Here is a 26,473-nt window from a genome sequence, read left to right as displayed (position 1 = left end):
GAGGACGAGAAAATAAAATAAAAACATACCACCATCTTTCCTCTGAAGAGCTTGGGGATTGTTCCCTCAACACAAGTGCCTTTCATTTTGTTCTCCACATTGTCCAGGAGCTGGAAGACAAACACGCAAGGTCAGTAATGATTCAGCATTCATACGCACTTAAGATTTTGTCAAGACAGGATGAGAGAACTCACCACTCTGCACAGCTCCTGTACATCATGTTGCATGAAGCTATCAAGTGTTTCCCACCTTCAAAAAAAGGAGACATAAACAATCTTGATTTTTCCCACTCCTGCAATCTTTTGAGCCAAATTTAACACCCCCATTACTGAACCTTACAGACTCAATGCTAGTTTAACTTCTCATTCCAGCCTGCTTTTGTTCGCCCCAACACAGAGGACAGGTGAGCTGTAAATATATATATATAAAAAATAAAATAAAAATCACACTACCCAAAGGACTTGGTGAGTTTCTTTGTGCCGACGGGTTTGTCGCTGTGTTGCAGCTCGTAGAAAACCCTCTGCAGTGCAAGAGGAACGCTCTTGGACGAGTCGTCTCCCTCTGTGGGCATCATGTACACCGCCTGGGAAGAGAGAGAAGAGGGTTCACACCAGGATTAGAAAACTCAGAAAAACGCATAGATTGAGGGTTTGATTCAGGTTAAACTCTTTGTAAAACATAAACATTTATAGGGAATAAATGCCATGGACCTCACTGTTATTGTCTAGTTTGACCGTTAGTCACAAGTTGAAAGGAAATAAATTCCATGAATCTAAGGCATTCATATGAACAATCTTTTTTTGACACAATTCTCAATCTTGTGTCTGCCAAACAGCATCTGATAGACACCAATTATTAACATGAAACCCCTTCATTCTCTGTTTTTAACAGTTTGAAGGAGCTTGCCTGTTTATTATGAACAGGAAGACACCTACAGTATGTGTATGAATCTTGTTGGGAACACTGAAGGAATCCCAACCCAACTGAGATAACAGTGAAGCCCCTCTCACAGCCCCCTCTTTTCAACGTAACTCTGATCAAATCTACACTCGCTCTGCTAGCACTTCCCTGTTGTTGCCCTAATCATCACAGGGTTAATTGCCTGATATTAGTTCAACAGTAGCAGTGGAAATAATTCATGGTGGCAACAAACAACTGAACCGTCTCTGGCTGCACTAGAGCTCACTGATGTGAGGTGGAAAGAAAAATTGATTCCCCTTAAAACAAGTGGAATTATTTTTTCAGAATCGGCCCATGGAATGGCGCAATACTAGAACCTGACGTCGCTTTCAAGACGGTATGGAGGATGTTTTTATGCTGATACAGGTATGCAGATAAGGCCAGCATAAACACATCTTTATCTATTCTTGAGCCAATGCCCCTAACTGACTTGTAGATTACTCAGCGAAAAACTCAGCTAATATAAACACAAAAACACGGAGGGATAAAAGTTTACCCGCCGCAGCTGGTTGGTGAAGAAGAGCGTCTGTAGCAGACTGTTCATGTAGCACGTAGCTCCCTGGTTCTTGAGACCAACGTAGCCGGTGTGTTTCTTAGAGTCCCAGCTGGTAACAAGAGAGAAATCAAATTTTAGCTACAAAGTTCATAAAACTACAAAAATGCAGAACCTTGTAGAAAACAGAACCAGGACAAAAAAAAAAAAAAAGAACTCAGAGGAGAATTAGGAAGTACATACGCCACTCCGTGTGGAGCATCTGCCTGAACGTAGACTTCAAAGGTGACTTTGTCATCGTCAACGAAGCCTCTCTCTGGATCAGTCACATCCTGAAACAAACATCCAAATCAGTCAGTAGACGCAATACACTGAGGTTCAAATAAACAATGTGCTATTTTTGTGTCTACTCTTTGGGCCTCTGTAACAAAAAAAAACTATCCATCCCGTCAGTTTCGGTACTTACACTCCAGGACATGAAGTTTGAGAAGCCCCAGTCGTTCTCTTTGTGGAAGAACAGGTGACTGATCCTGCGGCTGAAGGACTTCTCGTCATCTTTGTAGTTGATGATCTTGAGCATGGCCTGTGCGTGGCATGACCATGACCTGAAAGACAGTAATCCAGAGATCAGATATGATGTACACACCTTTTAGATTGCACTCTTGATTATGTTGGCAAGATTTAAAAAAAGAAAAAAGAAAAAAAAAAGGATTTGTGCAGGTATGATGGATAAATGAGCTTTTAGACTTTTTGTTATTTAACCAAAATAACCTCATAAATGTAATTCAAATAATCAAAAACCAGTTAAGTAAAAAGTACCAATCAGTAGTCGAGTAAAACTGATCTGAGTTCATTTATGTCAAACACAAAAGGAGCAGTGAGTGTAAAGACACTTGGGAAGGAGAAGTCTGGATGCTAATTAAAGTTCAGGCAATGCTTCATTATCATGTGTAATATTACTCTTCTAAATTGAGCTTAATCAAGTTCTTTAACATCTGCAATTATCTTTTTACAACACTTTCGCTAGCAAGTGAAATATCGCAGTCATATAGTATCAAGGTGCAATATAAGATGGGCAATAGAATGACCGTTGTCACTTTGGAGCTTCCTTAAAGGGAGTCCGTGTCTGAAATGCTAACACTACTGTCAATTACTGCTGTCTTACTCCTTTACTGAACTTATCTCACTTCCTTCTTTTGGCACCCTTTCCCTGAATGTGACCTTTATCCACTTTATAATACTCTTCATGTTTAAGTATTTCTCTAATATTTGTGGTGCCAGACGCCACACAGAAACAAACCATGCACATTATGCAGTGTGGTGGTGGTGATAGCAGACTCATGCTGAGGGGATGCTAAAGAAACAATGGCAGACTTGCTGCTTAAAATTGAATGAAAGTTATGGAGGACTGCTGCGTGAGCTGTACTTAATGTGCATCAATTTGCAGAGATTGATTCACATGGACATGAAAGAGTAATAAAAAAGTAACGTTCCGTCAACTGTGACTCAATGTTATAAAACTCAGAAAGGTGTGTGGGAGGGAAGCCAGCTTTTTTCTGCATGTTATGAACTAAAAGTTTAACTTTAAAACTTCAAACATGTTCACTCAAGGAAGCAAAATCTGTCAGTTAGAAAATCAGGACAGAGGTAATAACTGTAAAATAATTGTTTGTTATTATAGAGGCTGTTTTTTCAATATTAGATATCACTGTTTATGTCCGTGTACCATATCAGGACCACAAATATAAAAGCTAAGTAAAAGGTTTGCACGAGTGTGTCTCTACTGTGTCGCCCGAATCCCCCGTCCCAACGAGAAACCTACGTTGAATCGGACTCTGCGTTACACTGCAGGAAGAAGCCCACGCTCTTCTGGTGTGGCCGGTCCGGATAGAAGCGCGGCATCACCATGATCTTCCATGGGAGGTTTCGGACAAAGCAGGACGGGCTGAGCACCGACTCACTCAGGCGGCTGAAGCGCTCCACCACAAAACGGAATGTGGCCTCTGAACGCCAACTGGTGTCTGTGGATAGGAGATGGGATGCTAGTTAGATTATAAATGGATAGTAGGTTTCCTCCAAGTTCACCTCACAAGACTCACTGATTATTATTATTTATTAAAGTGCACATCCTACTCACCATCCTCCATGTCCTCTTCTGTGTTGTTGTGTCCGTCTGCCATAGCCACGTTACCATTGATCACTGGGTTGGCTGGGATTCTTGGAGGGTCGTCTGTGTCCCCAGCTGCACAAAGAAGAAAACGATATGACAAGACTGTATGGACAATAGGGGAGCTACCTCTTCCACCGGTAGGAAGCATGTTGACGCTGCATGCTTTTAGTAGGTCAGAGACAGTGGGTCAACTTTGTCAAGTATCAGGGACTTAATAAGGAAAAATAAACAGCTTCTTTTCTTTAATCTGAGTCATGTGAATTTATCAAGATGACCTGGCACCAACTACAAGCGGTGCCCATAACAGACACCGCTAAATTTGCATCAAATATCTGTTTAAACACGTTATTTCCATTCAATTTAAATAAACAAATCGCTTCAACTCAACTTTTTTCCAATCAAGGTTGTCAAAATTGTCATCTTTGGATACCAATTGTTTTAAAACGATACAAACTCTGCTTATCTCTTAATCTTTCTATTTTAACAGTTGATAGTGTCTAAAAAGAACCAAAGCTTTAAAAACATTATATATCTTCAGTTACATGTTTAACCAAAAGCTAATACAAGCTGTTCAAAATGGAAAATCAGACATTTCTGCTTCTTTTCAGACTATTAAAACATGTCAACGTTACTAGTGTGTTTGTGCAATCTAGACCCTGCGCAGAAAGTTTTCTGTATTTAAAAACAAGAAGCTGTTTATTTTTCCTTATTAAAAGAGGAAAAACAAGACTACATCATTTGCAATAAGTAATGCAGCAGCGGTCTCCCATAGATCTTTTTTTGTGGGAAAACCCTGCTGAGGCAGCATGACAAGTCTTCTTTACCAGACTGACTGTCAGGTTGAGGACCACAGGGAGAGAATGTGTGTGCATGCACGTGTGTGTTAGTGTATCGCCCATCGTGCAACATTACAGTAGGCTGGGTAATTATGGACACACAATACAGGATTAAGCTGCAAGTCATCAGTACAAAAACAAACGCACAGGCAGAACAAAAATCATCCTAGTCGCATAATGAGCCAGCTCACTGCACCGTCTCATCTATTGAAACGCATTGATAACAGAACCAGAGGAGCTTTGAATAGACTTCAAGGACTGAGTGAAATCTGCTTGGGCCCTGTGATGAAGACAATGATGCTGCAGAAGCGAGCCTTGAAAAAAAACACTGTGGAATGTCTGCAAACGTGTTCCTCTGTCTCTCACTCTGCATCTCCCTAAAGCTGCAAGAAGCAGTCGTATCAGTGTGTGCCTTTGCAGGTAACTTTATCGACAGAGTCCTCCGGGACACTGACCTCGTTTCCCCAAGTGGATTACACCCTGCTAATGGGGTCTGTCATTCAACTCCATGACAACTTCCTGTCCCGCCTACTGTATCCACTTATTCTGAAACCTCTGAGAAGTCCACTCCGATGGATAACATTTTAAAAACCTGCACAAGCTTTAACCAGACATTTTTCTATGGTAGAGGGAAACTCTTGAACTTCAGCCACAAGTCGGTGCTTTCAGAGGAGGACCTTAGACATTTTAAAATAATTCAGTGGACTCCTCTCAGCCTCTGAAGAAAGTACTGGAGCACTTTATTATATTATATTAAACACAATTATTTAAATGCTAAGTAGACCAGTACGTCCATTTAAACTGCACTGGTGTTTAATGGGCAAAACAACTAGCATCTCAAAAAGCCAATTACAAGCAAATAATTGCTTTGGTGGCACTTATCCGAAAAACTGTTTGTAAACTGCACCAAACATCCTTCATATTAAGGGACAAGTGTCAAAAAAGTACTTCAATCTTACCATGTTTTTCACAGCATTAGAAATTGTATCATTTGAGAAAAAGCACAATGGTTGCTTCTGATCCCATTCCACAAGTTCCTATATAACTGCAGGCCATACAGGCATAAAAATGATTGTGTTGCAGCAAATGCTCAACATCCAATTAAATGATTTATGATAAAATAAGTGCAATATACAGAGCAGGTGTTGGATAAATGCAACTGTTCTTAACCTGATATTGTAAAATAAAATGACATTAAAATGTGAAGACCTATCGTCAACTTGTTTTCACTGTCCCTGTAAGGATGCAGTGCACTGGTGATGATGTCTGAGGAGAGCACTTGCTTCCAGTAAGTCAAGTATAAAATGAATGGCAGAAAAACAGAAATGCCATCCTGGGAAGTTTCTGAATGCGTTTGTCATAATGTAAAAAAAAAAAAAAAAAAAAAATAGCATGGTGCAGTGTTGTATTAAGAAAAGTGTATGTTAGAAAATAATAATAAAATCACCCGTGATAAATGACGCAGTGATGCTGAGGGCTCCCTCAAGCCAATACTCTGTCCAAAGTTGACATTAGTAATAAACTTTGATGAAGGGCGGTTGATTCTACGTGAGAAGAGCTAAAACTGAAAGAGAGGTGGCCCCTGTCTCAAAAATCTGCCAAACAAAAACACAGATCATTAAAAATGGCGAGCTCCATGCCGTTTTGGTCCTCCATACAATGAAGCAGCAAATCCCCCGCGCTGCCTCCGTGCAGGCCTGGCTTACCGCAGCGGCGACCACCACCGTTACATGCCAGCAGCGCGGACACGTATCATGGGACACAGCGGCTAAATCAGTTACACGAACAAGTTAACAACACAGCAGAACTCAAATTTCCACTGACACCTCGTCTAACAGAACGACTGAACCTGTAACAACACAAGTCAATTTAGCAAATCACGACTGACGCATCTGCGTTAGCGTTAGCCACCTAGCTATCTAGCGAGCACTCGCAACACATCTACAGGCCGTTACTGGCTTAACATTAGCTGGAATCACTAATACCGGCTATCAATATGGAGAAAATACAAGATTAGAAATACCGCCTAGGATTATACACACTACATCGTAAAATAAATATTTAGATAACTGGGAGAAAAAAATCCAAATTACGTGAGGCAGATATTCAAGGCCTAACATTCGAGCAAAAGCCAAATCGACCGATGCAAAATACAAGCCGCCATTTTGGATCGCCACACACCCCCTCCGTGAGCTTTAGCCGAGGAGCTAACTAGCATGCTAGCTGGAACATTAACGTTTAAAAGTGCGACTGGATGTTGTTCCACTAGATTCAAAATTAGCTGTCCCGCAACGTTTTTTTTCCAGCAATATGAATACACATGGTGGATCATCAAGTATCATGTTTTTTTTCCTACAAAAAAAACCCCATTACAAATAAATGACTTCTCAATTTTAACGATTTTAACCTGTTGTTAACCAATATCAGTTCTGCAGGCCTGTATTTGATGCACAAGACACGATGCTAACCCACATTGTTTTTGAGGCTGGTATTAGTCTTTTAAATGACAAAAAAATTCAACCTCATGGACAAGACGAGCAAAGAAAGTCACTATTTACTAAAAAAGCTGACTTTTGACAAGGGACACACCTGTCAAAATAGGTCCAATGCGCACAAAACACCTCGCATTATCAATATTTATTTACCTGGCGAAGTTCCACGGAAAATGCAGGACCCTGTACTAACATGTAGTTTATAAAAAAACAACAACATGCATTTGGTTTAATGACTGCAAAATAAAAAACTAAAATGTGGAAAATGAATCCTATTTGTTGGTACATCACGACACCTAACATGTAGTTTATAAAAACAACATGCATTTGGTTTAATGACTGCAAAATTAAAAAACTGAGATGTGGAAAATGCATCCTATTTGTTGGTACATCACGACAGCTTGTTTTGAAATATTATGACAGAGTGAATGCACGTTTTGTGTGGCTAATTTCCAACATTGTGGATGATGGGCCAGTTGTTTTTTTTTGGTTATCCCAATATAAAAGTGGAACTTTGCAGACACACGGTGGAAAATACCAGCTCTACTGGCTTATAACGCAAAATGAGGTCAGCTCCACACAAGTATGCTGCAACGGACGCACAATCAGCAAAAAAAAAAAAAAAATGCAGCCGGCTATCCTGGCTAGCTTTTGGGGCCTTCATGTTTACTGTAAAGTTGAGCTCAGCCTGAACATGTGAAGTTTTTATTTTGCATTTCTGATGCAGTTGTGAAACTACGAGGCAAGGGTTGCGGAAAGTCCCAGTTCACACTTCTAAAAAAAACCCGTCTTCTTACCTTCCATCTCCATGTCCTCTGGTTCACTGAGCTGCTGCTCACCGGCTTTCTGTTGCTGCTGCTGCTGCGTGTGGTGATGGTGGTGGTTCATGTTCGCAGTTGTTGTTGTGGTGGTGGTGATGGTGGAGGTGGTGGTGGTGATGCGGGGCTCCTTGGTATCGGGGTTTCCCTCGACCTTGTCCAGGGTCGCTTCGGTTGGGAACCGGATTCCGGACTGCTGGTGAGGTGTAGTAGGATGCTGAGGCGGGGTGGACAGGTCGAGCCTCGGCGGCCGGGCCTGCTCTGCTGCGGCGACCTCGGCCTTGTCCGCTGTCAGCGCCGGGGATTGAGGAGGGGAGGTCGGCGGGGGAGCGGGTAGAGAAACGCGGACGTATTTGCTCGCTATTCGCCCAATCTCGGCGCCGTTAGCGAGTCGCTGTCTTGACTGCGGGGTGTGTGTGTGTGGGGGGGGGGATGTATGGACTATGGGGGGGGGAGGCCCGCTGAAATTTACTGAATCAACCCCGGGAAATGTGGGGGTAACGGTGAAATAAGACAACGCACAGCACGGTGCACCTTCAGGAACAAAAAAAAAAAACCCGTGTTTATAGCTAACGTTAGCGTTCAGCTACCTGACACTGGGCAGCCAACTGGTCGTATAGGAACAACAACAATGAAAACAAAGGCTCATTTGATATTGACACACATTCAACAACTTTGCCTACGATATCCCCAGTCCGTGTGCTCCTCCGATTGTCCCTCGTCTGGGGGAGAGCGGAGGAAAAAGCTATCCATTCAAAGCCGTTTCCAATACGGAACAGCGCTAACGTCAATGTTGCTTTGGAAGTTCGCTGAGATAAGAGTCGCCGCGGCCCAACACAAACCAATTCCGCTAACACGACAAACGACAGTATGTTGCACCGTGTTGCGTTTCCTGGCTAACCTCTTGTTTTCGTACGAAGAAGGTGGGCCCGGTCACACAACGTTAAGCCCGAGCCGTGTAGCTCTCAACCCGCTCCTCCAGTTAACGGCTTGAGATGTGCTCAGTCTGAAGTAAATCTCAAAATGGCGGTCGCGCTCTTCTCTGAAATGTCACATCCGCATGGAGATCCAAACACTGGCCCATCCCCGACTAGGTTCAGATCCATGTTAGAACGATACGGATCATGCAAGTGCACAATGATACAGCGGAATAAGAATAATTAATTAAGCAATATTGGGGGAAAAATGTAATATTATGAAAGAAAGGCATTATTGGGCCGGGCATTCTGGTGGTTGCATTAAAGCCCCAATCACCATCACTGTAATGGGGAAGAAAATTACTGTCTGACTAAACTAACCTACTGAACTTTGTAAATGTGTCAACTCATTTAGCCTAATTTTATTTCCAAATACAGAATAAGTTTTCTATAAAACAATTAAAAAAACAACAACATTTGGCCTCTTTCCTGAGTTAAGAAGTGCAACGTTATGGCAGTAGCTTATGGGTTGAAAGAAAACATATGAGCTCAAATTCAGAGTAAAACCGAGAAGCTTCTTCAAACAGAATATCACAAATGAAATAAATAGGCTTAGTAAATTTATATATTTACAGTGGGTAGCGTTCAACCTTCAAAGTGGGTTAATTTAACTGAAAATGAGGCTAATTTAGAATTTTTGATTCAATTCAAACTACCATACATTGCCCATCCTACCTGAATGAGAGTTCCTTTTTTTTTTTTCTTCTTCTTTTGTTGTTTTTAGCTGTGGATGTTTGTATGTGTGTGCACTTTAAAGGTGAAGCCAAATAATTTCGTTGTACAATTGTATAATGACAATAAAGACATTCTATTCTATTCTAATTCAATAGGCCTATTTATATTTACAATGACATATCCTATGTCTAGATCAATCCGTTCATGGCAGTCATAAATATTTTGAAGTTAATTTGAATAGGCCATTGCCAGTTTCTTTTAATGATCTCATGACTACAATTGGTGTTTTGTTGCGAAACAGTTAACAAATGAAATAAAGCAAAAATAGCAAGAACTTAAATAATACAATTTAAGAAGCAATTACAAATAGCTAAAATATAATTTAAAAATGTAAAAACACAAAAATTTATAAAATGCGCAATGGAGGAGCTGTGCAGTTGACAATGAAAAGGGTGGCAGAAGGGACTTGGGTTGGGAACCAGATCCAGGTGCCAGATCACTTCCTGAGCACTGCCGAGGTGCCCTTGAGCAAGGCACCAAACCCCCTCCCCACCACCAGGAGCGCCTGCCGGGGGCGGCTCCTCTGACATCTCTCCATTAGTGCATGTCCATAGGATCCTGTTTGTGCATGTGTATATTTCAGCCTATGTGTGTGTTGCATGATAAACAGAGTGTAAAAACAGAATTTCCCCTTGCGGGATCAATAAAGTAAATCTTAATCTTAAAACATCTTACAGTGTACTCTACTCAGAGAGTGCATGTAAACAAAATACATTTAAAGTCCAGTGAGCACTAATGTAACGCATAAAATCAGTTTCAGCCTTCACATTACTGTGCTATTCTCTGACTGTGGGAATGGATGTGACTCTGCGTGGCTAAATAGTTAATAGCTCCCTATCCTCTGGCTGTGTCCCAGAATTCTTGAAAACTGCCACCGCTTATTAAAAAACCCATCCTTGATCCACCAGAATGCAGTAACTATAGACCAATTCCATTTTTTTTGCAAAAATCCTTGAAAAACTATCTCAGTGCAACTCCTCAAAGTACTGGAAAATAATGACATTTATGAAAAGTTCCGGTCTGGTTTCAGACAAAAAGTAGTTGCCTACTGAGACTGTGCTTATTAGAGTAACAAATGATCTTTAAAGAATTGCTAATACTGGTGAATGCTCTGTCTTTGTGCTGCTGGAGCATTTGTTACAGTCGACCATAAAAATTCTGAATGAGAGGCAGCAGCTCTGGGTTAGTACATCTGGAACAACTCTGACATGTGGTTTTACCTACTTATCTAATCTATTCTGTTTAATGTGTATTTTGCATGACCTTACTTGTCTGTGATGCTGCAACGCCCGAATTTCCCCTCTGGGGATCAATAAAGTACTATCCTATCCTATCCTACTCATCCTCAACAGGTTGAACATGTCTTGTGTCTATTGATGATCCTGCTTCCCTCACTCCACAGTGAATTGTGGAGTCCCTCAAGGATCAATACTGGGACCAATTTTATTCTGCTTCTATGCTCCCTCTTGGCCGCATTATACAAAGACACAATATTCAGTTTCACTGATGACACAGAGCTATATCTCCCAGTCAAACAAAGGGCCTCTCCACTCCTCTCACGTCTCTGAATTTAATTTTACTCAAATTTTTTACAGACATTAAAAATGAATGTCGGCAAATATTCTCAAATTAACCCTTGTAAAACTAAGATTTTAGTAATTGGTCCTGATAGGTTGCACCCTGACATCCAGTTCTCCCTTGGTCCACATCTTTTAATGTGAAGCAATATGTCATGAGGCTAGGTATGACCTTTGACTAAACACACAAACCAAGTCGTCCAGTCTTATTTAACAACCTCAGGAATATTGCAATATTTAAGGACACACAAACAAGCATTCATGCTTTGACCTCTTCACAATAAGATTATTGTACTGGTTTTTAAACAGGTAAACAAGAACTTAATCAGTCATATCCAAAATTCAAAATTCAGCATGATGCGTTTCTTTAGTAGTTGTTGCCATTTTCATGACATATGAGTTTATCCGTTTGCCGCAAAAAAATGCATATAGGCCTAGGCTATAACTTCTTAACAGTCCACTCACATAAAAATACAACAATATTTTGGTAATACAATAGCAAGCAAATTCTACTTCTAATTAGGCTACTTAAAAATGTTCACTTTATTTACGAGCGAAAGAACTTTAGTTTCTATTTTTTTTGGGTTGCAAGAACTTCTGTATCCAATCATGAATGATTTATATTTGTTTCAGTAAAAATATTTAATACTTGATTGTGAGTCCGGTTGTTGAGTCAAATACCAGTGAGTTATTAGGGGGGCTCTTCCTTTTGGAGGGGTGGCCACCGGGGGGTCCAAGATCAGTGTTACAGGGGCACTGGCTCCTGTTGGCCCCTGCCTAGAACCGCCCATGCTAAGTATCACCGTTTCCGCAGTGATAAAACCTGGCCTCAGGGAAGGAACAGGTAAGAGTCTAGATTTGAGTAAATGGCACCATCCAGTGGCGAAAACATAGAAACAAAAGACAGTGCTAGAGTGATATAAATGCCTTCACAGATGAGCTTTTTACGCCTGTTTCATTATCAATCAACACCAATGTTTTCTCTTTGACTATATAGTCATGTTAGCTCATTTACATCTACACTATAGACTGTAATTATAATTTCGTCCAAAGTGTCACTTTGTCATTTTTTTTTTATATATGAAATATCATTTTATATTATATTATATTACTAGTTAATTTTTTTTCTGTCACGAAACAGGTTTTATGACAATAATTGTACTCTCTTGCAAGCTTAACTGACAGAATTGTGAGTGTTGTTCTTTTGTGTCAACACTGCGACGGACTTGTCGCGCAGCCAATCACGTGTCGAACAAAGATCTAAAGCCCGCCCTGCGGTGCCCAACGCGCCTATAATCGCTTAAACACGATGCAACGGGCGGACTTAAACGCACAGCAGGGTAGTCTGCGATATATATATACGGACGTCGCCAAGTAGGAAAAACAGTTAGCGAAGCTCATCTGCCACATATGGTGTAAAAAGAGGAGCTATGTTACGCTTGGAGTGCGAAATAAAACAACGCTAACTGTATTCATGGGTTTTTCGCACATAATTTGTTAAATATATATATCCTTCTATAAATATTAACAACACTATAAGCGCATATTTTTTTTTTTTTTTAAAGCGGGGTTTAGTGCACTAAATGGAGGAGAAGAAGGAAGACGGAGACTCGGAGATACAGGAACACGGACCCGAACACTGGTTCTCAAAATGGGAGCGGCAGTGTTTGGCCGAAGCGGAGCAGAGGGAGCCGAGCGAGGAGGAGGCCGACAACGACCAGGATAAACTGTGGCACCTTTTCCAGAACTCCGCCACAGCTGTAGCACAGTTATACAAAGGTTCATACCGGCACCTTCTGTCTATATATATCACTGTGTATCCGGCTGTACGTTGCCAGTGTGTGTTTTGTTATCAACCTGCCTTCTTATCGATCTACTAACGCTGTCGGTGGAATCAGCAGAATGCTAACTAGCCTTAGCGACCGGACTCTGGGGTAACGTTTACAGCTGATTTTGCAGAGCTAAATTTAGCAACCTTGTGGCATCCAGCAACACAGTTATGAGCGTAAATCGTTTATGATTAACCCCTTCTTCAGTAATAATCACTTATATATATTGAGTGGCTTTTTTTTTTTTTTAGTGAGTTAAATCTGTCTTTACAAACAGCTTGTTGACACGAAGTTACACAGCAGAGGGTAGCTCAACGTTAGCAAAGGCTAGTTACAAAATGGCGATGGTAACAACAATCGTAGCTACGCGACATTCCCCAGATGACAGATAAACTGTCAACTGTTATACCGGTTTGAAATGTGCCATCAACACGTAGAAGTGTACACTTTTTTTTTTTTTTTTTTTAAATAAAAAAAACCCCAGTCTGCTGCTGCTGCTGCTGCTGCTGACTGAGCAGCTTGTAAGGCAAAGAGAGGCAAAGCGTTATTATCACAAAATGGCGAGGATAGTGAAAAATAGTGGTATGTCAGCAAGTCTGCAATGATGCTTTAGTTTCGAGACTAAATAAGTAAACACGCAAATTGACAAGAGCTGGACTTTAACGCTTCATTTTTTTGTTGTGCATGTTTTAAAAATGGCTTTGCAACTTTTACTGCTGAGAGGGCAGTTAAGAAGTTTGGTTTTTGCCGGTGCTTCATTTGCTAAAACAAGCTGCTGCCAAGTTGGCCATCTAGCGCCGACTGACAGTTATTTATACGCCAAACCCTGCAAGTCCATGCAATTCTAGATGCTAGACAAAATGGCGAATGAAAATGATCCTCACCTCAACCCTGTAATCTTCCAAGCTGTTGTGCCTTTGCCGGTGTTTTTTGTTGTCCTTTTTTTTGGGGGGGGGGGGGGTCACCTTATCACGATTGAGTGCTTTTGTTTTAAATAGCTGCTGCATCATGTGCAAGACACTAAACATCTTTCCCTTTTTTTTTTCTTCCTCCCACAGACAGAGTATGTCATCAGCAGGGCCTGTCATTGTGGGTGCCATTTCAGAACTCTGCCACAGCAGTAACCAACCTTTACAAAGGTACTTCACCGCCGTCCTCCCTCTTTCCTTGTTTCTTCTAGGGAAATGTACAATTCACTTACCAGACGCTTTTATCCAAAGCGACGTACATCAGAGAGTAAGTACAACACGAGCAAGGATCTAGAAAAAAAAAAAGGGAACAATGTCAGTAAGAGCAAACGATCGGCTTTGAGTCTGATTGGACACACAGGTGCTGACAGGAAGTGACCAGAGGCAAAGCACAACATTGACGGCAGTTCTTGAGAGCTCTAATCAGTATAGAAACCATCTTATAAGTCGTCGTTATCAAACAAAAACCATCGTCACAACCATCATCATCATCAATAATATGGAGACCATCATCATTAAGTTAGTAGGTATTCATGAAAGAGCTGGGTCTTTAGCTTTTTCTTAATGTATTGATCTGCCAACCTCTGGCCCTACAGTTGTTATTGTTCTTTATCCAATATATAAGATTAAGATAAGATATACTTTATTCATCCCAGCAGGGAAATTTAGGTGTTCCAGCAGCCAGCATACATACAAACACACAACACAACACATGTATACATACATATCCCACCCATACATAAAAACATGAGCCCACAATACAGTTTGATATATGATATATGCAACTCAGGTCTGTAGCTGGCTGCCACTGTACTTGATAATGTAGACATGTTTTTTTATTTATTGATAAGCTCACCCAACATGCAATAGACACAAACCTCCTGAGTATTACTCTTATGTACCTGTGTTGATCAGTTTATCACAGGGCCTTGTCTTTTTTATGTCAGTGAAAGACATGTTAATTGTTGGGTAAAAAACAGACTCTATTCTAGAACAAAAAAAGCAGGAATTCACCAGTGCAATAGAGCTGTTTTAGAAAAGATCTAATTGTGCTGTATGTGACTTGTGACAAGTTTTGGAGAGGCAGATTGCTAGAAAAGGGTGAACCCTCTAGAAGAAATGCTGTTGTTGATTTGTGAAAGCAGGCGTGCGAGAGCTTTTTCTGTTTTAACAAAACTAATATACAAACCATTTGGCCTTAAAGTATGACATGATGCACTAACATTACATAACAGTTTATCCTCTTTATCTTAAAATATCATATTTGCTTTCCTGTGGTATATGATGATGATAAGCAGTTATAATTAATCTTTTATTGTCATCCACCATAACAGAGAGTGTGGAGGCCCATCAGAGGAGCTTTGACCGGGGCTTCCAGATAGGACACCAACGGCGCAATAAGGTGAGTCCCTTTGGTCGTTACGGTATGTTTTTGTGTAGATAGGGAGATTGTTCTATCTGATATGAAAGGTACCGGGTGCTTAGATAACATATAAGTTTCACACAAAGGGGTGTTATGAAGAAAACGTATTGTTAATCAAATTAATCCTGGGCTCTCTCTCTTGTTTTGGATTTGCAGGATATGTTGGCCTGGGTGAAAAAGCGCCGGAGAACCATCCGTAGAGAGGATCTTATCAGCTTTCTGTGTGGCAAAGCACCACCACACAGGAGCAGCAGGGCCAACACCAGACTGGCTATGGTGGCCCCCAGCCGGGCTAATTCCCCAGCTGAGACTGGCTCGTCTGTGGAAGCAGACCTGCAGCCCTTCAGGGAGGCCATAGCACTGCATGGTGAGGAGCAATCTTAAATATATTTTGCATGTGGCCTCAGCATATCGCAAAATGTTTAAATAATATCAATTCATGACTCAAGTATCGTGTGGTGATTCACACCCCTACTTTCTATAATTGCACTTTTTCCTGTATTTATCGTGCTCTGCCACTCACGTCTCTGAGTATCTAATGAAGATCAGAGAAGATTCTGGAGTTCAGGAAAGAGTATGAGGCTGTTTCATTACGTGCATTATGACACAGGTCAAAAGTCACAATGAAAAACTCAGGGTTTTTTGGTCACGTTCACACCAAGATATTTAAGGGGAGATTTCAGGAGCTCTGTGTTTGTGAATGCAGCACAATTGGAGAAGTTCCCCTAAATGTTGACAAATTGTAATGCAGTCCAAGCACTGAACTACAGTGTGTTATTTTGTTTACTGCGCGTGTGCTATTGATAGTGTTTGTGTTAGAAAAGGTCTGTCCTTCACATGTTGCTCAGCGATAAGGGTTAAGGGTGTGTTGGTACTGGCCAATGGTGAGAGAGGGCCTCCCTTAGCTCCTTGTGTGTGTTGTAGAAACGTTTTATTTTTTATTTTAATAACCCTGGTTTATATATTATTTAAATCTTACAACGCTCTCTGTTTTTAATTTATTAAAACACTGATGTCTTGTGGGTGTGGGGAGATATCACCTGATATTAAAAAGTGATGATATTTCTTGTCGAGTTGAAAAGGGCTAGAGATATCTGTACATAGACGCAGAGCAGCAGCCATCATGGCCGAGTGGAGAAGAGTGTCACAGCTGATCCGTGATCTGTTTGGAACACCCACCTCGGTTGTGCATTCGTACATTTAGTGGCAGGTTCTTGATTCGTTTGAAATGTAGGACTTTCAATCGGAATAAAAGACAATTTCTCCCGTCATGTATATTTTGTCATCGTAGTCTTCTTAAAACTTTAAAAAAAATATTCATCATTAGCTGAGTCACACCTACACTAATGTATTGATCCTTCTGTTGTCCTGTAACGGCCACACGTATTAAAAATGATCTGAAGGTTTCTACGCTTTTAAAGGGGTCCTTTTAGCGTGTAGCTGAAGATAGGGTGGGTTGATGTTGATGGAAGGCTTTAGGTATACACACAAGTGAGGTGTGAAACATGTGTGTCAGGAGGTTGCAGTGTGTGTGTCTCCTCTCAGGTTTCATATATTTAGCTGTCAACACCGATGATTGTGTGCGTTGGGATTGACATACACAGAACATTTTTACATTTCTGTGAACAACATTCTTCTTTCTGAAACTCACAAAAGTGTGTCAATTCTTACCCGTCGAGAAAATGAATATTTTTGGATTGGTGTAAACACATTATGGTTTAAATCAAAGTCGTCGATTGTAAAATATAAATTTTACCACAGACATGAACATTTTTTTATTCCTTCCTCTCTGAGTCTTTCTTTTTGAGATGGCTTCATCTATTGCTTATGTCTGGAAAAACATCATAACATGGCAATTCTGTAAACGCTAAACCTGACTCCTGCATTTCTCTGAAATCCAATATTGAGACCAAAACAGACCCTGAAATAACCACGTGAGTGAGGGACTTCTACAAATGAAGTCAAAGAGCTGCTAAGTTGCTGTGCCCTGCCTCACAAAAGGGGAATGTCTTACAACCGCCCGTTACTGTTAATGGGGAAACACCAACAATATTATCGTTCAAAATTGTGTTAAAAAGACGGCAATGTCAATTTTTATCTTCGTGTTTGTCTTGGGCAAATCTGAGGAAAATGTATTTTTTCAAATTCAAATAATGTTACACATTCTTAATGATTATTAGTTTGCATACATATTTTTGCTTTGGTGGTACAGCTGTATGGATATGAAGCATTTAACAATACCCTCGACAAATAACTATACCATACACAAAAATACCAACATGGCAACTAATGGACAATTTCTGCTGAAGAGTAGAAGGTCATCAGACTCTATTGATCCTCCGTTTGAGAGTCAGACACTTAGTCTGAACCTGTACTTGTTTCAACTAGCGGTAGCTGGCGTTTCCCCTGTATTTCTTTGTCCAATGACTCCCTCCTCATCTTTATACTTCTCCTCCTGTCACAGGTCTGAGTGGAGCCATGGCGAGTATCAGTGTGCGCTCCGGTGCTCCAGGGTCTCCAACACACGTCAGTGGCAGCAGCAGTAACGGAGGTGGCGCTGGTGGAGGCGGCTCCTCTGGCTCAGGCCCCGTTTGCCGCAGCAGGCGTAACGGGCTCCAGGACGTCGACCTGAACACTTTCATCTCAGAGGAAATGGCCCTGCATCTGGACTCTACAGGCTCTGCCTCTGCCGGAGGGGGAGGAACCAGGAAACGAAACTCCACCCAGTGCAGTGATGTCATCACAGACTCCCCTACGCACAAACGCAACAGGATGATCTGATGTGCTGCCTGCCTATGTTTGTGAGGGGGTGGGGGGAAGCCTTGGAAACTGAGGCTAGGAGAGGGGGATGGATGGGCTCATGTGGGACAGATTTGCAGATGGAAGGACAGACATATGGATGCCTGACTGTGCAAAAGATCCCCGCTGAAAATGAAAACAGTGACTGAAGTTTCAGCCTGAGTTCACTCTTCTGAGATGCGGAATGAATTCTGTTCCTTGTCTCCTTTCCCAACATTATTTCTACAAATCACTGAACTGCAATCAGATCACTCAAAGAGTGTGTGGGGGGAGGGGGAGGAGACCAGGGTGTAAGTACTGCATCGCTGCCCTGGAAAGGAGACGGTGGAAGGGAGTCAGCAACTCATTCTCGGATGCTAACAGTTCTCAAAGGGGGGGGGGGGGGGGGGGGGGAGGGATGCAGCGTACTGCTTGACAAGAAAAGCCACTTGATCCTTGACACATTAGTGCTCTTCCCTCCCATACCTTAACCTCACCCATCCTCACCCGCCACCTTAATAAGGAAGTGAGGGCCATGATCAAATCGACTCACTCACAGAATCAAGTTTCTCTCGCCAAATGTTGATTCCCACTCTGTCAGAGACTGGCCTCCGCATCGAACCACACGCCTCTTTCTGTTACTTTGAGGTAAATTGTCCAGTAGGAGATCATCTGGGACATCATCCTGCCGCTTGTACACGGTTACATTTCTCTGGTTACTCAGTTAAAGGCCTGCAATGTTCGGACATTCAGGCCCTATTTTCTGCTTCAACAGTGGCTCACTTTAGTTCATCCTGTCGCCCCTTTTGTCTTTAGTTCATCAGCCACCAGTATTACTTTTCTAGGTTTGTTGCCACGGCTTTTCAGCAGTGATAGCCAAGTTAACTTTCGGTTCTTTCTCCCTCTTGTTTTTTTTTTTTGCTTTGTTATTGTTGTACTTGAGGATAATGAAAAGGATTTTTTTTTTTAATATTACTTGTGTATACAGCTTCTCAGACAGCTGTTTCCTTATTGCGATGTCCTCTCCCTCCTTTACCCTTAGTCTTATTTTGAAAGCAGCTGCTGTTTTATGTGATCTTGCTGATGAGTTGCAATAAGGATTTTTTTTTTTTGCACTTAGCTTTCACCTCTTACTCATGCAAACTAAATCGGCTCTTCCATTGTATCCCAGTCGTAGCCTTAGAAAAGCCCCGCTTGAGGTCAGTCCTTACATTACTTTACCAGTTGGTGCTTAGAAAAAATAGGAATGGAGCACTCTCGCACACCTCTGGTTTCCAAAAAAAAAAAAAACTCTTTAGAAGTATTTGAATAAGTTGTGGAGTGTTTCTGACTCAGAGTCCTTTCGCTGTCTGTCAGAAGATTTCACTTGTGGGAAGATAATCGGTGAGCAGAAATCACAGAATTGTTCCAAAAAAAAGGTAGCAGTTTTTTTTACAAAGACCCACCAAACAATGGCAGCCGGTGCAGAAAAGGGGGCTGAAACTCTGGCCCAAATGTTGGTTGTTTGGACTGGACACTATCTGCTCGACGTATAAGGGATGTGTGCATTAATGAGACGTGGATGGGTTTTTGTTTTTACCTGGTACAGGATGATGCAACTCGCGGCTTGTTTTTGTTCTTGAATTGTTTGTTGCCTTCCATCTTTCTGTAAGGGAGTAGAGCAGGAGACACTGAAATCACACAAGTCACAACGTGGGTATATTTAACCATCAGTAAAGTGAAGCGAACGGGTACTGTTGTCGCCTAGTCTTTGTGCGTTTGTTATCTTTTATTTCTCTAATGATCTGTTTCAGGGGAGTCTGAAAATGGTTTGAGTTTAAGGGCATAACAGAATATTAAAAGAAAAATTTTTAGCACTGCGCTATATTAGTTAACAGACTTTAGAATACACATTTTACAGACAAATCGGGCCGTCTGCTAACGGAAATTTCTGACAAAAGCCGCAATGAGTTGTAAAAGAAGCGCAAGAGGCAAGGTGTGTAAACGCGCAGCGGGAACCTCACATACACACACTCAAACACCCCGCTGTACCAACCTGCTGGCTCTGATGTTACACTTTGCCACCGTCTTCCTCCCACTGTTCCTGCCTCCGATGGCGGATCAGGTGTGGAACGACTCCACCCCACCACTCTTCTTCTTTGTGTCACAGATTACAGACAAGGCGTTACAGGCACAAGTACACCGCCTTCGATTTGTCACTGGCTTATGTTAACCACAAGGCTTTTTCCTTCACGTAGAAGGCTTGGGCAGGGTAATGTCACATATGTCCAACACAGAAGGTTTCTGAGTTTCTTTTTAGCCTGCGTCTCCCTGACACATTTGAACACGCTGACTCTTTTCATCGAGTAACGATTGGTCGACTAAAGGAGGCGTTCCTTTTCATTTAGCAATCAGAAAGTACTTCAAATTCAAATTATTTTAAAAATCTTATTTAAAAAAAAAAAAAAAAAAAAACAAGTTAAGGGTGAGTTCACCAGGGTGCAACTCCCTGCTGTGGCTGACTTGTGAGATGTCAGTGTCTCCTTTATTTTGATTCCTTGTTTATGTGGACTTATTCACCTCCACCTTCATGACCGGGAATCAGGGGTATGTCGTTTTGTTTGTATAACGCATGCCAGTTGTTATTCTGTTACATTTTGGAGTCACAGAGTTCCCTTTTTTTTAGCATTCATAGGTTGGCCTCTCTATTCATACATGATTACTGACTTGTCAGAGTGAGAAAAGAACCAGGCGGAGATTTATTAATTCTGTCCAGATGAACAAAGAATTCAGCATTTGGGTTTTTTTTAAATCTCTCATTCAAGTAAAACCACTGTTGAAAATGTAAACTGATTTCTGTGAAGGAGTGCCAACATGACAGTCTGGGTTTGAAAATCTGATTTCAGCTGTCACAGGTCTGATGACTAATGCAAGAAAAGAAAGATCCATATTTATAGAGTTGACTCTCAAGTCTTTAAAGCTCCATTAGGGTCCTTAACAGTTCTACACTCATTGGTCCTGCAGATCGATCGGTTACAGAATATGTTGCACCGGGCTGGCAAAGGATAAAAGGCTGGTAGAAGTGCAATAAAAGTTGCTCGCCAATCCTGTGCACCAACAAAAATTTCTATCCTCTATCTGCTTTTCCGGGGTGGACATATGAAGTTCCTCTTTCTCCTGTCTCTGACCTTGGTCCATGATGACAGAAGTGCAACACGTCATACTCCAGAGCTGTTTTCACACATGCACTCCTGAAAACCTCTAGAACGTAACATGACAGCCTTCCTGAGTCGCTTATTCACACGTCCCTTACAGTAAGACGTTTTCCTTGTGTGACGGGGGGGGGGGGGGGGGGGGGGGGGGGGTCTCAGGTTGCAAGATATGATGTAAGAAAGATGCTGCAGAAATCCCAGATGGCTGACAAAGCGACAAGGTCCAACACTATAATCACAGGTTTTTAGCCTTTGTGTCAATACTTGGTGAATTTGAGTGCACGGATCACGTGCACAACCATCGCACCAGCTGGTTGATAGGTGATCCCCCCCCCTCCTGCTCGCCTGTGGTGAATATTCCTACATTTCACATCAGCTCACCCTGACTTCATGCAGACATTTCTTTAAGGTTCTGACACTTGAATTAGACTTCAGTGCATGTGTGAAAACTCCATAAGCCAAACCTACTGAAGATTGAAAACTGTAGCACATTCTCTAGTCCTGAAACCCTGAGATCTAAATGAAAATAGCTTCACACAAGGATATCATTGGATTTTAGGATTATTTCAGCGCCTTTATTCTACCAGAAAGGAAGTACATGTACAACTATCTTTACATTCTGTTTGTCTCATTTGCTTCTCTCCCTACCTTGTTTTTCTTCTTAGAGATATGATCCCTTTGAGTTTAATTTATGAATCCAATCACCAGGTAAAGTCAAGTAACCAAAAAAAAGGAAAAAATGTATGCCTTGCGTACCTTAGCAAGTGCCCCCCCCCCCTACTCATGCTTAGTATCCTGTTTCCACTTCTGTCTTCCTCTAACTTTAGTTTTTTCCTTTCGGACGCTCATCCAGTTCAGGGTGCTCTACCCTGCCAGTGGTGCAAAGGCTCACCTTAAAGGCATTTTTCTGTTGTTACCGGGCAGACTAAATGACAAGGAAGCACCTTCCCACAATACAAAGTCGATGAGGCCATTAGCAGTTTATCTTTCTGGTGTTTTGGAGGGAAATCCCACTCTGTCTCTACAGACTTTTTCATGATGTCATCGATTTGCAATGCTTGATTAGATTGCAATGATAGAAGTCATGATTAATCATGTTTGCAGGGTGAAATTCAGATTTGTTGTCCAGAAATTCTCCTAAGAGTTGGCTGTTAGCAACACTGTGCCGTCTTTCAAATCCCAATCATCCGATTCCAGTGTTTGAACTGCATTGATTAGCTGGTTAACTTTAGAGGGGACACTTTAGTTTTTCTTTTCTCCCCCTGAGCCAGTCACCGGCCTTCCACCACAGCGTTTCAAAAAGGCTGACTCATGCCTCGTGTCTCTGGAGCCAACACTCTTCTCAGCTGTTTCTTGATACTTCTTTGTTTGAAAAGTAATAAATGGCTAATCTATATACTTAACATTTAATTGTCGGTAAGATATATGTGGTTCACATTGTAAAAGAAATAAAACCATGAGTTGCAATTGGATGGACTATGTTTCATTAAAAAAAAAAAGTAAGGAAACAGTGTGTTGTGTTGTTTGCTTTTTGAAAGTTAGATTTGCTAAAAATTGAACTGACATTTTTTTAATCTTCACTATCATGTCAAACAAGAGTTGAGGAAGTAGGGTCAGTCAGCACAGGAAGCTCAGTCTTTTTGTGGTTGCAGATATTTTTGTAAACGAGCTTGCGCCACATGCTCCAATTTAAAAAAGAAGTAGTGAAAATGCAAAAGAAAAACCCTACAGAATTCTCTCCATATCAGGGTCAGCATGTCTCACTTTAGGCCACTAGGTGGTGCCAGAGCACAGAACTGCAAAACTGAACCTGTATGTCGAGCGTATGATAAAATGCAAAAACATGACACAAAAGATGAGTTATTTCTCTAACTGCGAGTTGATGGTTCTTTCCAGGATTTCACAAATATTGACTTAACAAAATACGGAAAATGACCGTTTGTTGCAACAGGTTACAACAATCATCTATGATACTGAAAAAACTACATATTGATATAAATAAATCAAACCTACATTGTTTATAGAGCTTTTTTGTATTATGTTGTATTATCAGAATAAAATCTCAAGCACCCCCTTCAGTTCCCTAAAGTACCCCAAGGGGGCCTCATTCCCCATTATTACACAACACTGTTCAAGAGCAAACACAGCTTGGACCCGTATTAGACTGGTTTTCATTGACATTTATTGAATTGTTGCACTATTTCAGATTAGACGTTGGCTGCCCTGCATTTCTGGGCATTGGAATCAACTCAGTATGAAATACGTTTCTGGACAAATAGCATTAACCAGCAAAAAAAAGAGAAAGGTTTTTATAAATAAAAGTTACAGAGAGCAAAACAGCGGAAGTGTTCATACGAGTGTTCTGTTGTCTAGATGAAGTGCAGATGTAAATAATGGAACATCATGTTACTCAACTTTTGCTTTTGTTTTGGTCCATGGATTTAATTTCTAAACCAACACCTGTTTCCTGTCCATCTCCACCTACACAGAGCCACAGAGGTCCATGAGTTTCTAAATTTGAGCTTTTCTCATACTTCAAAGGTAGCATCATATTGGGGCTTTTTATGAGACCAAAATGTGTTTCCTAGTTTGGAGAAATTCATGTCCTCTGAGTGCAGAAGGTGATCTTAGAGAGTCCACATTGGTCAGATGAGAGAGCTGGACACGGGCCCAGATCCGGAGGTGGCTGGAAATGCTGCGGATCCTGCTGAAGGTGTGTGTGTGGGAGCAGCAATCAGATCTGGCTGAGGGGCAGAAACTTCTGGTAGTAGCTCTTTGTTACGTCGATCATCAGGTCCTGTGTGCACTCCGGAAGCTCCCCTGAAAATAAACCTGAGAGAGAGAGAGAGAGAAACGGTAAGGTCAGCGAGTCAAATCTGATCTGGCAGAAATGAATGAAAGGAGTGTGGCGTCAACAGCAACTTTAATTCCAAGAATTCAATAATCTGGCCCAAACATTTTTATTTAATTCTAGCTTTCAGCACTTAAACAAAGGTTTAATAGAAACCAATTATTAAAAGAAATGGCAAAACTATAAAGCATTGAATCCGTGTCATCAGCCACCTGAAAAACAACTCTTATACAAGTTTTAAACAATTCCTCTCAGTTATTATACAAACCAACAAGTGTAGATAAAATCCAAGGTTTTATTTATACCAAATGTTCGCACTACAGTCAACGACATCCTGATAAAACCTGAAGAAGAATAAAGAAAGCAAGAGAGGAAAGGGCCTTTGCATGCATGTTTGATTGAGTGTTTGTGTGTCGTGGTCGACCTGGGCATCCAGAGAAGACAGTGAAAGGAGGCACCACAGTCTCAGGAGGGAGCACGGTGTTGTCTAAGATCTTACAGCAGTCCTTCAGCACACAGCGACGGCCCTGCAAACACACACACACGCACACACACGCACACACACACACACCTTTAACACTTGCAACCAGTACAACCAAAAGCAGACATCTGTGCTTTACTGCTCAAACTTGAACATCATCTAAACCAGAATCGACTTTCAATTGTTGAATCAACCGGATAGCCTAGCGGTTATGTCGCGCACCCCATGTACAGAGGCTTTAATCCTTGTCGAAGCGGCATTGGGTTCGATTCCGACCTCGGCCCTTTGCTGCATGTCCTCCCCCACTCTCTCGCCTCACAAAATGTCCCGTCTCTCTTTTTTAATGTAAAACTAAACACCCCAAGAATTGTTTTGTTAAATCTAGCTATGTAATTTATTTATATACACTTATACTTATATGTGTATTTATCTTTAAGACCACTCATTTAACCGCTTCTAACAATTATTTATGACCTATTTATCATGCTTTTAATAGAGCCACTTGTGTGTGTGTGTTCCTGCTGTATGTGCACTGATGCTCTGTTACACAAATGAAGCTCCTGAACAGATAAATAAAGTTATTTGAATTGAAAGGTAATAAAAGGTTTTTCTATTTCTGCTGTGGCAAGTTTACAAAACTTAACTTAGTTAACATCAAATTCAAAAGTGAAACGGGTTTCCTTTCGTTTTTCCAGGTCAGACTCGTGTGTGTGCAGGCGGTTTGCTGCTGCGCTCAGTTCTTCTAAACATGACCGCCATGTGACTGTTTCACCTCAGGCAAGAGGAGACACTGCCTCCGTTTGTGTCCTCTAAACCCAGAACACAACGTTGTGTCTCTCTCAGTCTGCTTTCTTTCTTTCTTTTCTCTCTAATGGATCACGAATGTGTGTGTGTGTGTGTGTGGGTTTTTCATCCCACTCACTATAACACAGTTCTTGCCGATGTGGACGTAGGAACCGATCTGCGCTGCGTTGACCACACAGTCCTCCTCGATGAAGACATGGTCTCCGATGTGCAGCGGGAAGAACGCCACTCTGGAGGGAAGACAGGGGAGAGGGACGGAGATAAAAGATCAGGGGTTCGTTTAACCCTGTGGACATTCACCACGGTCTCTTTTTAGTCATCATCACTTTATCTTTTAGTTCAGGTTTGTTGATTTAGTCTCACTCTTATCAGATCACATTGAATAGAATAGAAGTTTTACCCTTTGCTGAACTTCTTGAAAGGTGGTCTAATGACACTCCGGCTCTTCACCACACAGTGTCTGCCCACCCTGACGTTAGCCAGGTCTCCTCTGATGATACAGTCGTTCATGACAATAGTCTGGAGGAAATCAGAAAAACATAAATCACAACAAAAGCTCTTCACCTCAGTCTAACAGAATACACAGTAAACACAGTCTAACTCGCTGTGCTCACAGATGCTGTTTAGTTTTCCTTACTTTGCCATTGAGCACGATGTTTTGACTTCCACACAGCACCGACTGTCTGCTCACTTTGTTCCCAGAAGCCTGAAATCAACCAGGAGATTTTAATATTGTGTTTAATGACTTCAAGAGTAAAGAATAATGTCGATTACAGACCGCCCAACGCCCCTTTAGCTTCAGTGAGCTAAAGCTACTAGCCAGCTAATAATAACAACTTAAATCGAACATATTACCGTCTCAATGTACTCCGCTTTGTTGTACAGTATTTCAGATAACTCCATGACTGTGGATTTAGAATGAAATCCAAGAAAGCGTGCACTTATTAAGCACTAATAACATCTGTTTTGTGTTCTGTGTTCTGCTGTCTCGCCTAGCTCCTCTTCTTCTTCTTCTCTTGTGACGCGAGAACCGGTGTTGCCAGATCTCGCGAGAGAAACAAGCAACCGGCTCTATGGAAACAAGCCCAAA

The 26,473-nt window shown here is 41.5% G+C and overlaps 3 protein-coding genes across 10 annotated transcripts in view; 1 reads left to right on the top strand and 2 right to left on the bottom strand.

Moving 5' to 3' along the window:
* usp7 (ubiquitin specific peptidase 7 (herpes virus-associated)) overlaps nucleotides 1-26,473 on the bottom strand; it is an 84,661-nt gene that overhangs the window by 17,069 nt on the left and 41,119 nt on the right. For all 8 annotated transcript variants that reach the window (XM_061026194.1, XM_061026197.1, XM_061026196.1 and 5 more), the window contains 9 exons: nucleotides 7,749-7,800; nucleotides 3,591-3,695; nucleotides 3,276-3,474; nucleotides 1,920-2,058; nucleotides 1,697-1,785; nucleotides 1,457-1,565; nucleotides 453-583; nucleotides 195-249; nucleotides 30-110 (listed from right to left, as the gene is read on the bottom strand). In XM_061026194.1, the coding sequence (XP_060882177.1) occupies nucleotides 30-110; nucleotides 195-249; nucleotides 453-583; nucleotides 1,457-1,565; nucleotides 1,697-1,785; nucleotides 1,920-2,058; nucleotides 3,276-3,474; nucleotides 3,591-3,695; nucleotides 7,749-7,800 (960 nt within the window). The remainder of the gene's footprint in view (nucleotides 1-29; nucleotides 111-194; nucleotides 250-452; nucleotides 584-1,456; nucleotides 1,566-1,696; nucleotides 1,786-1,919; nucleotides 2,059-3,275; nucleotides 3,475-3,590; nucleotides 3,696-7,748; nucleotides 7,801-26,473) is intronic.
* hapstr1a (HUWE1 associated protein modifying stress responses a) lies at nucleotides 12,443-22,755 on the top strand. The gene is made up of 5 exons (XM_061027241.1): nucleotides 12,443-12,837; nucleotides 13,946-14,026; nucleotides 15,190-15,257; nucleotides 15,435-15,645; nucleotides 17,743-22,755. Exons 1-5 carry the CDS (start codon nucleotides 12,642-12,644, stop codon nucleotides 18,057-18,059), a joined length of 873 nt encoding a protein of 290 aa, XP_060883224.1. The 5' UTR covers nucleotides 12,443-12,641; the 3' UTR covers nucleotides 18,060-22,755.
* dctn5 (dynactin 5) lies at nucleotides 23,407-26,417 on the bottom strand. Its single transcript, XM_061027242.1, has 6 exons — nucleotides 26,239-26,417; nucleotides 26,021-26,089; nucleotides 25,784-25,902; nucleotides 25,502-25,613; nucleotides 24,523-24,625; nucleotides 23,407-24,079 (listed from the first exon to the last, which is right to left on the bottom strand). The coding sequence occupies exons 1-6, from the start codon at nucleotides 26,284-26,286 to the stop codon at nucleotides 23,982-23,984; spliced, it is 549 nt and encodes a 182-aa protein (XP_060883225.1). The 5' UTR covers nucleotides 26,287-26,417; the 3' UTR covers nucleotides 23,407-23,981.

Source organism: Labrus mixtus, chromosome 20 (genome assembly GCF_963584025.1).
Source record: "Labrus mixtus chromosome 20, fLabMix1.1, whole genome shotgun sequence".
In the NCBI taxonomy this organism is placed as follows: domain Eukaryota; kingdom Metazoa; phylum Chordata; class Actinopteri; order Labriformes; family Labridae; genus Labrus; species Labrus mixtus.
The sequence above is the reverse complement of the archived record's forward strand: the minus strand, read 5'-3'. Positions and strand labels throughout refer to the sequence as shown.

Excerpts from the sequence above, each read along its gene's own strand:
- dctn5 (XM_061027242.1), bottom strand. The coding sequence starts at position 26,286 with ATGGAGTTATCTGAAATACTGTACAACAAAGCGGAGTACATTGAGACG. Across the intron at positions 25,614-25,783 it reads TTCAAGAAGTTCAGCAAAGG|AGTGGCGTTCTTCCCGCTGC; the intron begins GTAAAACTTCTA and ends TCTTCCCTCCAG. Across the intron at positions 24,626-25,501 it reads TCGGCAAGAACTGTGTTATA|GGCCGTCGCTGTGTGCTGAA; the intron begins GTGAGTGGGATG and ends GTGTGTTTGCAG.
- hapstr1a (XM_061027241.1), top strand. The coding sequence starts at position 12,642 with ATGGAGGAGAAGAAGGAAGACGGAGACTCGGAGATACAGGAACACGGA. Across the intron at positions 14,027-15,189 it reads AGTAACCAACCTTTACAAAG|AGAGTGTGGAGGCCCATCAG; the intron begins GTACTTCACCGC and ends CCACCATAACAG. Across the intron at positions 15,258-15,434 it reads GACACCAACGGCGCAATAAG|GATATGTTGGCCTGGGTGAA; the intron begins GTGAGTCCCTTT and ends TTGGATTTGCAG.